Source organism: Chroicocephalus ridibundus, chromosome 15, assembly GCF_963924245.1.
Source record: "Chroicocephalus ridibundus chromosome 15, bChrRid1.1, whole genome shotgun sequence".
Taxonomy (NCBI): domain Eukaryota; kingdom Metazoa; phylum Chordata; class Aves; order Charadriiformes; family Laridae; genus Chroicocephalus; species Chroicocephalus ridibundus.
Genome location: NC_086298.1, coordinates 8796078 through 8811887, shown reverse-complemented (window position 1 = coordinate 8811887; position 15810 = coordinate 8796078). Strand labels below are relative to the sequence as shown.

The 15810-nt window shown below is 37.4% G+C and overlaps 1 protein-coding gene across 9 annotated transcripts in view; it reads right to left on the bottom strand.

Annotated features, from left to right (window-relative positions):
• Positions 1-15810, bottom strand: part of DENND1A (DENN domain containing 1A) — a 206678-nt gene that overhangs the window by 33111 nt on the left and 157757 nt on the right. For all 9 annotated transcript variants that reach the window (XM_063353015.1, XM_063353006.1, XM_063353010.1 and 6 more), the window contains 6 exons: positions 15491-15592; positions 14842-14929; positions 14196-14236; positions 12233-12304; positions 11093-11149; positions 4827-4958 (listed from right to left, as the gene is read on the bottom strand). In XM_063353015.1, coding sequence (XP_063209085.1) covers positions 4827-4958; positions 11093-11149; positions 12233-12304; positions 14196-14236; positions 14842-14929; positions 15491-15592 — 492 coding nt within the window. The remainder of the gene's footprint in view (positions 1-4826; positions 4959-11092; positions 11150-12232; positions 12305-14195; positions 14237-14841; positions 14930-15490; positions 15593-15810) is intronic.

The following is a 15810-nucleotide window of genomic DNA, read 5'->3' as shown; positions in this document are numbered from 1 at the left end:
GTCTGGCACGGGAGCCTTCCTCCCTTCCCTACTTCATCTCTTTTTCCCTGGAGATAATCCCTCCCTCTGCTGCCCCTGGCCTCAGCGATCCAGTTTTGCATTTCTGGAATGTAGCTGGCTGGGTATCTCCCCATCTTCCCCCTGACCTCTTAATGCTGTTTAATCTTCTTGCAGAAGAAACCTGCCCTACAAAGCAGAGTTGTTTGTTCTGTATGCCTAAGCGCAGATCATGAATGGGAAAAAGGAACACGTTCGTTTACAGCAAATGATCAAAACAGCAAATAAGCTGGCAATTTCCATTTTATGGCCCACAAAAGTTTAACATCACTAAGAGCCATCTGGGAAGAGAACCTGGACAAGACTTTTCACAGTCAGATAAGCTGCTTTAATACAAGAACACACTTTCCGTTTGTTTCATAGTTATTTACATTAGCCCCAAGAATACTAATTCTCTCTAGTTTGCATCCAGAACAGAATGACTGAATCTCTTAAGCAGAGACATACTTGGAAGAGTCTTTTGTATTTTATTAAACTTTACCCTTAGGTAAATAAATGGAATAAAATATTCTATTTGCTGGTAGATAAAAATAAGCGACAGAAATGTAAACACACCTAAGCTTACAAAAGACATTTGAATTATAACAGAAACAATCAGAGAGGAAACAATCAGAGAGCTGAACAGGAGTACCAGTATAACTCGCTTCTAATGAAATGATACCCTTTCCCAACAAATGATGCTTCTGGCAGCTTATCATTTGTTGTTTTAATTGTACTAGACCAATTGTGCTACTGACTGTATAAAAGCTCCAGAGAAAACCTTCCTGAGTATAGATTTGTTTTTAAAGAATCTAGGCTCACCCCATCTTATGCTTAACGCAAACTCAGAATCTGAAAAATACTATCAAAACATCTGTATTCAGACAGTCATTCTTCCTTATTTGGAACATAAACCAGTAAGACTTATGAACAATCAAAAGAACTAAAATTTCTGCAGCCCTTAGGTGAAAATGAACATCATTTATAAAAAAACCACAAACCAAAGCAACAACCAAACAAGACCCTCCACCCCACCCCCCAACCCAAATCAAACATGTCCAGTACCACAACAGACCTCAGTGTTTCAATCTTTGGGTCCTGTCAAAGCAGCCCCTAAATCGCTGCTTGCTTGGGCAAGCCACGTGTTCAAAATAGTCACAGTGACACAGTGTAGTGTTTATTGTCCAAAGAGCTGAAAGATGACATAGAAAAACATGTGCATTCTACCTAAAAAGTGGGAGTGTATGCATGGAAGCAAAAGCTACGAACACTCGCATCCCACAAACACCAGCTGACCCTGGTCAATGGTTGGTGGGCTCGCAGTGCTGGCCCTGCCTGCCCCACAGGAAGGATCCCAAGGACATCTATGGCAGCGGATGCCAGTAGTTGGATACGCAGCATGTGTTCCGATGTTTCAAGTAAGTTTTGGTCAGGTTTTAAGACAAAAAGCAGGAAGAAAGCAAGCAATAACATGACATTCACAAACGATGTTCCCTGCATAGAATCATAGAATGATAGGGTTGGAAGGGACCTCTGGAGATCATCTAGTCCAACCCCCCCACCAGAGCAGGGTCCCCTAGAGCAGGCTGCACAGGAACGCGTCCAGGCGGGTTTGGAACGTCTCCAGAGACGGAGACCCCACCACCTCTCTGGGAAGCCTGTGCCAGGGCTCTGCCACCCTCAAAGGAAAGAAGTTCCTCCTCATGTTTAGGTGGAACTTCCTATGCTCAAGTTTATGCCCATTACTTCTTGTCCTGTTCCCGGGCACCACTAAAAAGAGCCTGGCCCCATCTTCCTGACACCCACCCTTTAAGTATTTATAAGTTGTAATTGTATCTTCTACAGCATTGCATCTTCTACTATAATCAACCTTACTTTTCCCCAAAACAGAGAGTACTATTCAGTACTGCATACTATTCATTAGAATTGTTCTCTTGGCTTGAAAATCATTCCCTCTTCTCCCCACTCATTAAACCTTGGTTGCCTCCTGCATTGCTCTTGCTACTTGTTGAGTGCAGTTGTATTGCCTCATAGAGTCCATGATGATAGCTGCTTGTCTTTGGTTGATCTGAGGGTCAATATTAAAGGTACAACCTGAGTAAACCAAAAAAGCATGCAAAGTTAAACTGGACAAAAAGCTGTGGTCACGCTGCCCTTCCACTTTCATCTCCTCTTGTAGTCTTATAAAGAACACTTTGTTTAAATCTTTATTGCATTGCCCTAGGCTATCTGGCTAAAATCTTTCTTTTCACAATCAAGGAGAGCTTTCCCACAATGTCTTAGTATTACGTAAACAACTGTTAAAACAATTCCATACTAAACAACCCTCTCAAACAATGCCTGATAACCAGTTGCCCAGATGAGCCACAACACTACAGAATCTCATACAGTTAGATAATTGCTGCTAAATTTTTTGAGAACAATCAGCGGAGGTGCTATACATTCAAAGACATTTCAAGATATTTTACTGATATTTTTTGTAGCCTAATAACTGCAGATACACAGCTGTATTTGGAAAAGCTAGGAACTACCTCACTATAGGGTGAGAGATAATGAGTTAAAATTAAAGGTTGCTGCTGGCTTGCTAGCCCATCCCCCTTTAGCTAATCTGTCATGTAATGAAGAGAAGCACCTAGCATAGGACAGCTAGCTGCCGGCTCACTTACAGCGAGCTGATTAAGAATGTTCAACCAACAGCAGACTGCAGACCTTTCCAACGAAAATAAATAGACTGTATGCAAATGTGTTTGTCACTTTGACAGCATGTCTCAATTAAAGCATCTCGCTGCTGTTGGTAGGCTCGCTCACTGCAGTGGTATGGACGAGGCTTACTGCATTACTGATACACAGGGCTTGACCCTAATCCGCATGCATGCATTTTAAAAAAGTCTGCCTTTGCCATATACACCAGCATAATACTAGCAGACATAGAAAGCAAGTGACAATGAGAAAAAAGCCTCTTTCATCCTCTTCAGTTTATAAGAACTGTGAATGCACAAACAGCCCTTATTTCAGAGTTCTTGTGGCTTTTTAATTGTTCCCACCTACTGTATTCTAGACAGAGTTAAAAGTGACACTAAAATCTCTCCCTTTAATCACTAGTTAGAAGCCATCTCCCATTTAAACAGTAAATGTTGCCACTTTTTTCCTCCCCAAAGCCTTAATTTATATTTCATAAACCTGAACACCTTTTCCTTTTGAATGAAAGTATGTTTAATTTTCATTTTGGCATTGGGCTAGCAGGAAAAAAGGACCAGTGAAAGACAAAGGCTGTAAGTGAGATAGCCCTACAACTGCTAAGTTAGATCATTTTTTGGAAACCGACATTTGTAATGTAATGACAGTAATAAGCATTTAGCAAGTGAGCCTTTCACCACAGCCAGTGGTTCGGTATCGCTGATGTGTGTTTCTTTTGACACAGAGAAAGTGATCATTAAAAAATTTGAAAGTGACCGTTAAAAAAGCTCATTAATTCAAATTTGCACTTTCCACTTGATTATATATTTCATTAATCTACCAAAATGTTTGAACCATCCATCCTTCATAAAAATCTAAAGGAAAAAACTGGAAGTAAATTATAATATTATCGGGATTTCTGAGTGCTTTAAGTGAAATGTAACATTTTCTTGCTGGAGCTAGATGGCTACATTTCTCCAGTAGACCCAATTCCTCTCAACAGTATTGGCACAGAAAGTAAGTGAAAAATAAATCACTACTGCAAATATTTAATTGGAAGAGAATCTGTTTTTTTAAAAAAAAAAGTCTCCAAGAACTTACATTTAGCACAGTGGTGAAAGTTTTGAAAGAAACAAACCTAATACTAAAATGATACAGACACTATTGCTCTGAGCAATGATTGTATCTTGTGTAGCCCTGCCTAATACCCAAACAGTCAATGCAGCTACACTGGCTAGTTTCTAGTTTCTATTAATAGATACTTATCTAAAAATCTGGTTTGCTTCCCATTCTATAACTCCCACTTATTTTACCATTGTTTTAAAATTACACCAGGTTTCCTTAGAAGAAACCAAATATTCACTTCTGTTTTCTGATCATAATGCTGTAAAAAAATAGATACAGAGAAAGACAAGAGAATTGTGAACAAAAAATGTTATTTTTTGAGTCAGACTACACTTAATAGGGGAACACTTGCAAACTGTTAGTAAATACTATGTTTTCCCATGAAAAAATCACAGCAACTACATTTTCTAAATAATTAGCTCTTAAAAAAAAAAATCACACAACCAAACTCACTCTTTTGCAGACATATATAAAAAAAATCATAGAGTAATGAATGCGTTGTCAATACTGAAATACAAACTACACTAATAAGCTATTAATTGATTTTTCCATCTTAGTTCATCGCATTTAATTTTCAGAGAATGTTAGAATGCTTTAATAGTTGGATATTCCATATTGACACTAATGATCTGGCTAGATAAGAGAGGACATTTTAAATTATACATCTTCAGTCCTGAGGGCTACAGCAGTTTGCATGCTAAAAGAACAGCAAAATAGTTTACAAAATTACTATAATAACTATGCTTCCCCCTCATTCATTTAGAATTTATTTTCCTCAAAATCATCGTATGAACAAAAGGTATCAGTAAACCCCAGAAAAATCAGGTCCTTGGAATCCCATTTAAATAGGTACAACAGAAATAGACGTATAGTAACATAATTCACTTACAAAAAATAATGAAACAATTGGCACATTCAGTATTGTGACTGTTCTCTGAACTATTTTTGCTGAGTCAGACAATTTAAAGAAACCTAGCACTAAGACATACCTGACCGAAGTGTACTGTGATGGGCCGCCTGTCTTCTCTTAATTTAGGGTCCTTCTTCTCAACCAAGGGCGAAGGTGCTGTCCTTGGCAGAGCCTCCTCTGGTGCCGCAGAGCACCCGTTCTCAGTGATGTCCTGCATGGTAGGAAAAGGTGAATAGCATGGCCAGGAACATTCTTGATTAAGGGTAAGGGGCACAAAGGAGACACTAGAGGATAATGCTGACTAACAGTTTTGATGTTAGGGAAAAAAAACACCAAAGCACAGAAAAGAAAACATCATTAGAATAAAACATTTAGTTGTACTTTGTCAATTACAGCTTGTGCACAACCACTCTCTCATCCTAATACCAACGTTGCATGCAAACAGACACATTCAATAATATGTCTGACTTAAACATACAAAAGCCAGGAAATATATAGGGAGGCAAAAAAAAAAAAACCATAGCTCAAAATTTCTATTCTAGGAACAAATTCAACAAAAACCTAGGAACAGGGCTATTCTGCTTTTTGCAAACAGTCATTTTATTTACGTTACTTCACAGAATTATCTATAGCAGAACAATTAGTTGTGGAAGTGGCAAGGAGAGATGAAACTCAGAGCTTAGTTAGCTTTGCATTTTATCTTTGAGTCTGTGTGTACTGACTACGCCTTCAGGAGATTGTATAAAACAAACTGCTGCCTAGTGGGATGCTTTTTTGTTTTGCTTTGCTTTTGCTTTTGCCATTGGTCCTCATCTTCAGAAGTGATGTGACCCATCAACCTAGGTTAGAAGACTTGGCAAGTGTATGTATGGTATATGTAACATAGGTTTTGAAAAAGACAAAGGCGTGCAGACATAAGAAATCAGACAAGGAGAAAAGAGTTTGAAAGTCAGTTGAGAAATAGTCTGTAACGCAGTGGGCCCCAAACCTTACATCTCTTTGCAACAATATCAAGGAAATAATGCTTGGTAAATATAGAGAGAAACCTGCACACACTGTAGCTCTGCAAGACTGACCTAAGGTTGGCTGCTGACATAGACATTGCTTTGATTCACCGACCTTTGACATGCCCCCTCGAGTTTCCGTCTTGCTAAGGTACAATAATGAGACATGTAAGCCGATGGCCAATTAGAAATGGTTCTTTTGGACACAGACTGACCTAATGTGTTTAGGTCAAATGAAACAAAAAGCTGGATGGACTTTCTAAGGGGCTTTGTCTGCTCCACAGAGAAGCTGAGAGACCTTTTTAGATCCAGCTGGTAGAGCAGTGGTTCACCAATATGGGCATAAGGATCGTGGGGAAATTAACAACTTGTTAAGGTCAAACTAGAGAGAAAAACTTTTTTCTCCCCCCACCCTCCAGCTGCACAAGGCTACCTTGACTTTAAAAAAATTCAACAAAGTACACTGAATTAGTAACAAAGAGCCCCAAAACAACCCAGTGACAAGAAATGTAAGCTTCTGTCAAACTCACACTTCATCTCCAAACCAGCAACAAGCTACCAAGGGTTCTGGTCAGTTCTGGAATCACATAACATATGGCAGCAGCGTACACTGGTCTGAAATGTGACGGCATTAAATACAACCCTTATTTACATATTTCTATACAAGTATAGCCACATGAATTGCGCACCAAGCTTCAGACCCATTATGTGTATGCCAAATGGTCCCCAGCACATCCAAAGCCACTGGACTGCCCTGGACAGTGGACAGTCCCAGCACTGCAGAGCTCTCAGAGTTTCACCTCGAGCTGTGGTTCCACCTCCAACCAAGGCAACAGACAGCTGGGAATCAGTGGAAAGCAAGGCATCTTCCAATCCAGGCAAAACTTCCAGAAAAATGTAAAAAGGACCAAAAAGTTTGGACATCAGGGGAATGGGAGGAGACAAAAGATACAGCCAGATCAAGCCATTAAGCAAAACCCTCTAAGATGTATAACGATCGCTGCAAATCCTTGCAGCTTTTATTGCTATAGATTTGCTGTACTTCTCTGATGATATAATTGCATACAAAAAAAAAGATGTTCCTAAAGTGTATTTTCACTGTGTTTGGTGTACAGACTTCCAAAGAAACTGCAGCAGATTTCAGTCAAAAAAGTTATATTTTAAAAAAATACTTAATATAAATGAGAATGTAATTATTTGATACTTCTCTCTTTTTTCAAAATCCCTAAAAGGCAGAGAAATCAACAGCGCAGCTTAAGCCATCAAAGCAAAATTTGCTGCACAAGAGTTCATGTTCTACCTCCAGTGAAATCACATTTGAGCTAAATAAACAGAGAAACCTGATTTTAAACATCCCAAATAAGGGCTCCAAGTAGCTTTAAAACGATTAAATGCCAAAGTGTTTGGCAATTCTATAACTGGAAAGTAGGCAACAGTCCTTCAAAGCAATCTGTGATACACCTTCAGTCCACTGACAGACTCTGAATACAGTTATTCAGAAGTCAGTGGGGGGTACAAGACAGACCGAGAGATAAAACCGCAAATAGCAAAACAGGACTCTGCGATTCTGAACTTGAGCTTCGAAAAGGCATCAGGGCTCACAAAATGTCTGCTGACACAAGCAGGTCTTCAGCTTGAGAACTACAGATGAGCCGCGGCTCGCAGTGCAGGCAGTGCCCGTTCCTGGTACTCAAAGGAACGCCCGGCAGCCCTGCGCGTCCCAGCAGAGGGAGGGGATTCCCCACCTGGAATGCTGTCTCCTACTTCCACATTGGGTTTGGGACCAGCACGGGTACCTGCACCCGGAGCCGCACTGGCCGTGGGCAGCTCGCTGTGCCACCATGCATCATGCATGTGGCTATGTCCCAAGTCTGACTTTTCACTTCCAACACGTCCCCAAAAAACGAAGTTGGTATTAGCCAGCAAGACATGCCTGAAGTAGCTTAAGTCATGTATGTTATTCAGGATAACAACAGAAACCATGAGACCTATTCCTCCGACAAATGAAAAATATGGAAGGTGGTAAGTTACTTATAACCGGAATAAATTCTTCAGAAATGCAAAAACCCAGCAATGTTTCAGTGACTTTTTAACTAAAAGAAGGTATAATTTAGGGATATCATTAAAAACAAAAATACCTTTTGCCAAGGAAAAAAAGATACCTTTATAGATTACTGGAGAAAGAGAATGACAATGATCTATCACACTCCTTAATTACCTCCACATATAAATAGTGCTTCCCCTAACAACTGTCTGTTCAGGTGAAATCTTTACTACCTATTTATTTTAAAGGAGTAACTTCAGAGAATGAGTAAGATATATATTTACAAATATGTAAAGTTTACCCTGTAAACCGAATAAGGTTTTCTTCTATTTAAATATGCATTAGTAATTTTTCTAGGGACCTTTTGTAATGGACTACAAATACTGTCTATTAGAAGAGCAAAAAATACATTCCAGAATGTCTAGAAGGATTCTTCAGGTTATTTTATAAACCTCTAAATGAGCTGTTTCCACTGTACTGATAATAAAGCATTGACAACAGCCCATTGATAACAGCCATTAACTAGAGCCACACAGGGCTCTAGTAAGTAAAATAATGTTGAATACATTAATGCCAAGTGCCCAACCATTTATATAAATTGTCTTATCCAGAAGCTTTCAGTAAGTTACATTCTCCTTACTGAAAGTTGAGGATGGTACCATTCATATTCCTCCTTCTTCCTAATTCTATGTAGTTAAGCTTCAAACAAGCCAATAACAGAGTGACTTGACTACCATGGTCCATTTGTAAAATGGAAAAAGCAGCCTTTACAAAAAAAAAAAAAAAAAAGGAAAAGAAAAGAAAAAAAAAGAAAAGAAAGAAAAAAAAGAAAAAAGTACTGTATCAAATATAAAATAAAGCTACCATGCTGTATCTATTAACAATTATTTGCTATCACTCATAAGAATCCTCTGAAAACTGTTTCTGTTGCTTTGAAATACTGTACCACAAATGAACAAGGGATGGAAATAGAGCCCCATTCAATCTCTACTATCATATTAAAGAAGGACCTTACACACACCACAGTGACCTCTCAACAGGTCAATCCTGCATTTCCCATTTGCAATTCAAACCCAAGACTGGAGCAGACCAAGGGCAAAATGGGCTCTTGATTATATTTAAGAGGTCACCATTGCTATGCAGAGTTGTAGGAAGCAGACCTCTAGCTTTATTGCATTTTTAAATTCTATCTTGCACAGAAGCTGCTCATATTTGGCAGCAAAAACTGGAAAAGGGATGTTTATACTTGACTTTTCCGTACCAGTGGCCTGCATACTTTTTGTATTAATAATGGGAAATAATATGTTAAAATGCAGTGGATAGTAAGTTCAGTTTAAAAGTAACCTTAGGTTATCCTTAGAAGATGAAAGACTAGCATCCCAAATTTAGCAAAAATTAAGTATTGAATGATGCTAGAATTTCTAACAGTTAACGCTTGCGCATACTAGTAAGTAAATACATGAAAAATACAATGTTCTCACATGAAAATTGGTGAGGATACACTAATAGACTTGTCAACACAGCAGTACAGACATTTAGATTAAAATTAATATGAGGGTGGTCAAAACAATTTTTGCTATTTTTATCACTTTAAACAGAGTAATACCTCATTTTAGAGTTATCTTCCTTTCCTGCATTCAAGTTGGAGAAACGGACGGGATAGAAAAGAACAGACTTAATGAAGAAAGGAGAGGTAGAGCAGGATGTGTCAACTACTCATAGAAATCTTTTAAGCTCTTGTGAAAGCGCATGTTGAACAATCATGTTTAACCATCTTACAGAAAAACGCCACATAATAAGGGAGGCAAAACAAAATCGGGCCATTTATTTGTAAATGTTACGTGTGTTTTTTAAAAAGAATGCTTGCTGCTTGAAAGACGAGAAGGACAATAATAATAAAACAAAGCAATGAATGAATGAGATGTTTCTCAGCCTTTTATAGAAATGTCACAGAATAGCATGACACTGTATTAGCATTTAAAATACAAGAAAACAATCTGGTCATTTTACACAGCTCCAACTGCTTTAGAAATGCACATGAGAAGGCCAAACATTTTATCATTCATGAAGGTTATGCCCAGAAATGAAACACATGGAATTACGTAAAAAATTCCATGTACAAGAAAACTGCTTCAAGTTTCTGAGATTTTCATATTATACCTAAAGCGGCTACATATAAAGTAGTAAGTGTAATCAAATTAAAGAGCATTAAAAGCATCTGAAGCAACTTATCTTCCTCAAAAATCTCTAGCAATCTGCTAGAGCATTTAGAGCGCGAACAGCAGTTGTACACACAGTTACCCTCATGAGTTCATAACCTGGCTGCAGAATAATCCCTTTGTATTAACAATTCGTTGACGTGTTCAGGTAGATTTCTGATTGTGCCGCAGGAACACATTTCCAGTGCTATCTTAAGACAATGGTTTTGAAATTTAGAGAAGAAATTTACTGAGCTAGCACAGATTAAAAAAACCCCAAGCTACTATGCAACAAATGGAATAAAAATTTCTGGTAAGAACTTCAGTTCTGTTAGCAAGTTCGTTATCTTGTTTTCCCAAAGAACTCTAATAGCTCTGTTTCATAAAATAAATAAAATATCTGAAATAAACCTAGGGCAGAGTTAACCATTCATTCATAAGGTATGTATCAGTATGACCATGCTTCTGGCTTAAAAGGAGCAGTTAGTGTTGGATAACACATTCGTCAAACACAATTCAGCATTCTTGGAATTGTACTGTTTACAAACAAAGACAGATTTGGAAAACAACAAACAGTTTGAGTATTTTTTTTTTCTGCAATAATTCAAATCTGAAATGAACACCAACTCTAATTTAATTCCTTTATGCCTAAACTTTGCAGTAGACACTCATGAAACATATAAATCCTTTCCCAATGACTGACACTGTACTATTTCCCCTGAGAGATTACTGTAGAAATAACAACAATTTGCCATTTGCAAAAAGTTCACTGCCATTACTGTAGGAAAGATCCCTCAGTTCAAATAAAGTCCCCTTCCACAATGCCCCAGCACAAAGGACAGGAGAGGGACCACTCCATACTGAACACTCAATTTTCTGGCTTTTGTGGGTTTAAGTCAGAGCCTTAATGTATTTGAAGACAGTTTTTTTTGTCTGTGAATATTTATAACAGTGTGAAAAATCCGGGACAGCTGGTAATGCATTTTGAAGTGTGCTAACAACACTGTATCAAACAGCTTCCTATTGATCACATAATGCTTTTTGTGGCTAAGTATTTCATACATGGTGCTTATACATTTTGAATAAGAACTTCAAGTACCTTTTGCTTCAAGCGGTTTTTCACTTCTTTTATTCCCATTTTTGCATGATCTTTTGCCTGCATGAAAAATTAATTTAAGTTAAAATCTCCTTCTATTTCCAGCAGTGACAACGCTTGATTTCAGTTCAAGATTCACCTCCTCTAGTTACTAAAAATGGCAAGGAAAAAATTGTAACAGGATACTGAAAACATATTAAAACAAACAGAAAGCTAAAAAAAAAAAAAAATCCCAAACAAACAAAAACCACCACCACCCCACACACACATTTGTTGCAAAAATACTGTTTTCTCTGTTTTGATGCCATAGACATCTTTCATCTTTTTGCACTGCACAAGTATTTATCTTTGCTGTAAGTTAACAACCAACAGAAAGAGTAAGCCTGCAAACTTTCTCCTCTCCATACTCCTGATACATTCCATTGGCAGAGCTAATATCAGCCTGCTCATCTTGCTCAGGCTGAAGGAAGGCAGGAGAAAATAAAAGTTCAAATAGTTATCCCAATGCTTTTTGTAGCATTATTTCCTAAAACTGAGCTTGTAAGAAAACCTCGCTTGTTTCTATGCTGTTTTATCTTGCACAATGAAACTGGCAGCCACACATGATAACACAGTAACATACCAGCTGTTTGTTAACAGAACTGAAAACATTTCCATTTAAAGAATAACTCAGTAAGCTGGGCTCTAAATAAGCAGGTATAAGAAATCTCTCGGGAAAATTAATTGACATTTAGAAAAGATGGAAACAATTTGGAAAATGAGAGGATTCCCTTATTTCGATGAAGCTGCCAAGCAGGGAAACCTGAGGTAACAATGATTTCCAACAGAGTAATGATGAGATGGTAGAGCTGCTTAGTAAAGCATATAGGCGCTATTTCCCAGAAATAGTTCTATGTAATAAATAGAATTTATCATCTATGCTTTCAAAAGAAATCACAAGTTCCCCTTCTCCTTTGCATTTCAATTATGTTTAAATTTCAAAATGACTTTTCCACTTAAATTTGAAATTTAGATGAATGCGTATTTTAAGTAATTTTTTGAGTCCAATGAAAATGAATTTAAGCCTTGAGTTTCATTTGAAAGGTTAAAACAGAATCGTAATTAGACTCTTATCTCAGTAGTAAGCCAGTACTTGATACTTACAAACTTATAGACAGTCTTCATGGCAGGGTTAGCCTTGGTCTTTACTGTATTTAAAATGGCTCCGCTTCCTTTCTGTAATTACAATAACAATAGAATAAATTTTATCAAAGCTCTTTAAAGCAAACAGCAATCTAAAATCCACCATTCTTAACTTAAAATAACAAAGCATTAACTAGGCTTATTAGCAGAGCTGAGTATTAAAATCGCAAATTTAAAGAAAAAGAACACAAGTAAAAACATATTATATGTTCCTCTTTTTCCAGGGGAATCTCAATTCTGTTTAAAATGGCAGTTTTCAAACGCAGTGTCAGTGTCTCCTAATACCAAGAGCCCTTGTCTTTGAGGTCGCCTCACAAAACAGCATTCTACGACTGTTCTGCTCACTCTCAAGGGTGTCCAGTACATTACATTAAAATCCTAAACGGGTTTAAGACAAAAGTATCCTACCAAATACTCAATGTCTGGGGCAGAAAATTCCGTTTCAGGCAAGCCTGAACATTCAATCTGAAGAATTAAGACCTTTTTTTATTTTACTTTTCATGATCTCACAATACTATTTATCAAAAGCATGCTACCTTTTTAAGGGCTAAGTAGACGATAAAGGCATAAATTGAGGGAAAATGAAATCTAACTACAGTCATAAACATTAATTCAGAAAAGCTGAATTGCATGTGGTGAACACAATAAAAGTCATAAGACAGTAATATGTCAGCCGGAATAATCCGTTAGTCTGGTCAGTGTTTTACACGTCTTCCACACACCATTGACTATTGCTGTACAGCACCTTATTTGATAAGGGGATGGGTAAAATCCAAGGAATAAAATCTTATATAACTTCATATTTTCTTATTTCAGTGCAAAATTGTATTTCCAGAGATCAGAGGCAATCAGATGCAGTTTTAAGATTTACTACTTCTGTTGCTACATGATAACTAATCTTGAACTAAAATTATGAACTGTTGAATTTAATTACAAGTATTTTTATATTCACTCTCAGCTATTCCACTTCCTTATAATTTTAAAATTACCTATCATTCTACATGGTTCTAGGAGCATGAACAGTACAGGCACAGAACAGCGCAACCATCTTTTTCTTTTAATGGAAACACAGGAACAAAAAACTGATGAGATAGCTACAATTTTTCTTTTACTTTCTAAGAAGCATTTCTATATAACATTATGTGTATATTTACCTATCTAAGAATATGATGGGAATTTTTGCATTACTGTTACAAAATATGTTTAATTCAAAATCATCAAGTTAATATTGAGCCCAGTATTTTGTGTAAGGAACATGATTTCTTTCCTAACCATGAAAACAGGCAAATGGAATGCTGCAAAACCCAATTCTGTCACAAAACAATTCAATCTTTCCTACTGATTCATACCCGTAAACCAGAAATACATTACTTTTTAATATATCACATTTTATGCATCAAAAGAAACTTTTAAAATCAGCTGTCAATTATCAGCCATAATAACGTATTACTCTCTAGAAATATTAAAATTTTTAATTTATACAACTAGAGCACTGAAGAGATACAAAAAACCACCCCAAACAATGCTGTCCACATTCAGCGCTTCACACCATTTAGCGTTTATAAAGGGCTTTTTGGTGTGGCCCTATTCCCCTTTCTGTTCTATTAAAAGAAAAGAAAAACCACATTATTTTCTAAAATGACAGTAACTTATTTCCAGCTGTCTCCAAGACATTAAAAGTGGGTTTCAAAAAACTTGTTAACTCCCATGGTGATTTTTTTTTTTATTGTATTTTTTCTTCTGTTCTTCACTCCATCCAAAGAGTGCATTAGTATCTCCCAACTAAACTCAGGTTGGTCACACGTAAACGCTGCAGGCAACAGGTCAGTCTTGCCCCTGAGGACAGAGGTTTAACAGCCACATGGAACCGCACAATGGTCCAGTAAGAATTAGAATGTCTGTTGGGAGAATGCTGTGTTCTTACCCTTACTGTGGAGAGCCACTGGTGGTACAATTTGTCACTACCTGGAGAGAATCACAAAAACAAACAAACTATAACTCTCTACCAAACAGAAAACATGCTAGAAATGTGAAGTGCTAGCACTTGGCGGTTCCAGAAGCATGAACAGTACAGGCACAGAACAGCACAACCACCTTTTTCTTTTAATGGAAACACAGTAACAAAAAATTGATGACATAGCTACAATTTTTCTTTTACTTTCTAAGAGGCATTTCTGTTTTATCTGGGTTTGTCTTTCAGACATCTGAGAACACTGAGGGGTTTTTTTTATTTTTTATTTTTAAGATCACTAAAAGAAATTTGAGGTGGTTCTGGGTAAAGCCAAGGTTTTTCAGTAACCTCCATTACAAGAACTCTTTTAGTTGTACTTCAGCCAAGTGGTAAAGCTGAGGTTTTGTAAGGCTGAACAGACTTTATTCACACTACAATACATTACTCAAAGTTCTTGGCAGAGGAAAGAACAAAAATTTAAGACACTTCATCCTACCGGAATCATTGCAGCCTGAGTTATTTAGCTGAGTAACCACAATGACCCATTACATCGTGATGGCCCATAAACAGTAAGTCAGGAACAGTGTCTGAAATTACTTTAAAATACTGTATTTCTTACCTGCATATTCTCCCATATTTATCTCTTCTTCAAACACGTCGCTGAAGCCCTCTCCAGAGTTAAGAAGATCCAGACGGCCATCAATGAACTACATCAGCATTAAAAGAGAACGTAACCATATCAACCATCCCATCTTTTATCTTTTCAGAAAGACCTCATTTTGCATTTGCTAGAATAACTTCAATGGTCTTATCAGGAAGCGACTCTAAACAGAATTAAAATACAACCAAAACTGGAAAAATGCCTACCATTTAGCATAGCAAAAAGATATGCTGCTTCACTAAAAAAATCAGCATTCATGCATTTGTCTATACATACATGTTTTCAGCTTCCCTGAAGCAGCAATATCATGTTTAACAGTAGAATGCTTTCTGTAAAACGTTTACAGCAGATACATTGGGTTTAGGCATGCTCAGAGCAAAAGTGAGCACAGAGACCCTTAGGGGGAAAACCCATAAACTGCTTAAAATATAGAAAGCCTTATCACCTGAATCTGAGAAAAGCCAGGAAGCAGGAATTAAGGTGCTGCACTACATCAGTTTTGCTCATTATGTTGGTGACAGATCAAGGAATATAGGAACAGCCCTCAAAAAAATCCAGTTGTATTGTTAGAGAATCTGCTTCTCCATTAGAGCAATTAAGCCAGTACCTGCTTGAAGAGCTGGAGCTGAATGGCATTCTGAAGAAACTGCCTCATGACAGCGGAACGATGGGACACAAACGTTTCTTCACAAAAAGTGATGGGTTCACCCTGTAGAATTCAGAGCATTAAACACAAAAAAGCTTTGTCTGAATCCATTTGAACCCACTGTCTCCATTTTATCTACTTCCCTTCCAAAATCCACAGATCAATATGGTAGGCCACACACGACATCGAGTAAACTCTAGTTTATATCCAGCTTTCCACCATGTGTCTGAGAAACAGGTTGGAAATTGGCAAATTGCGTATCATCAAAATAAAACACATTC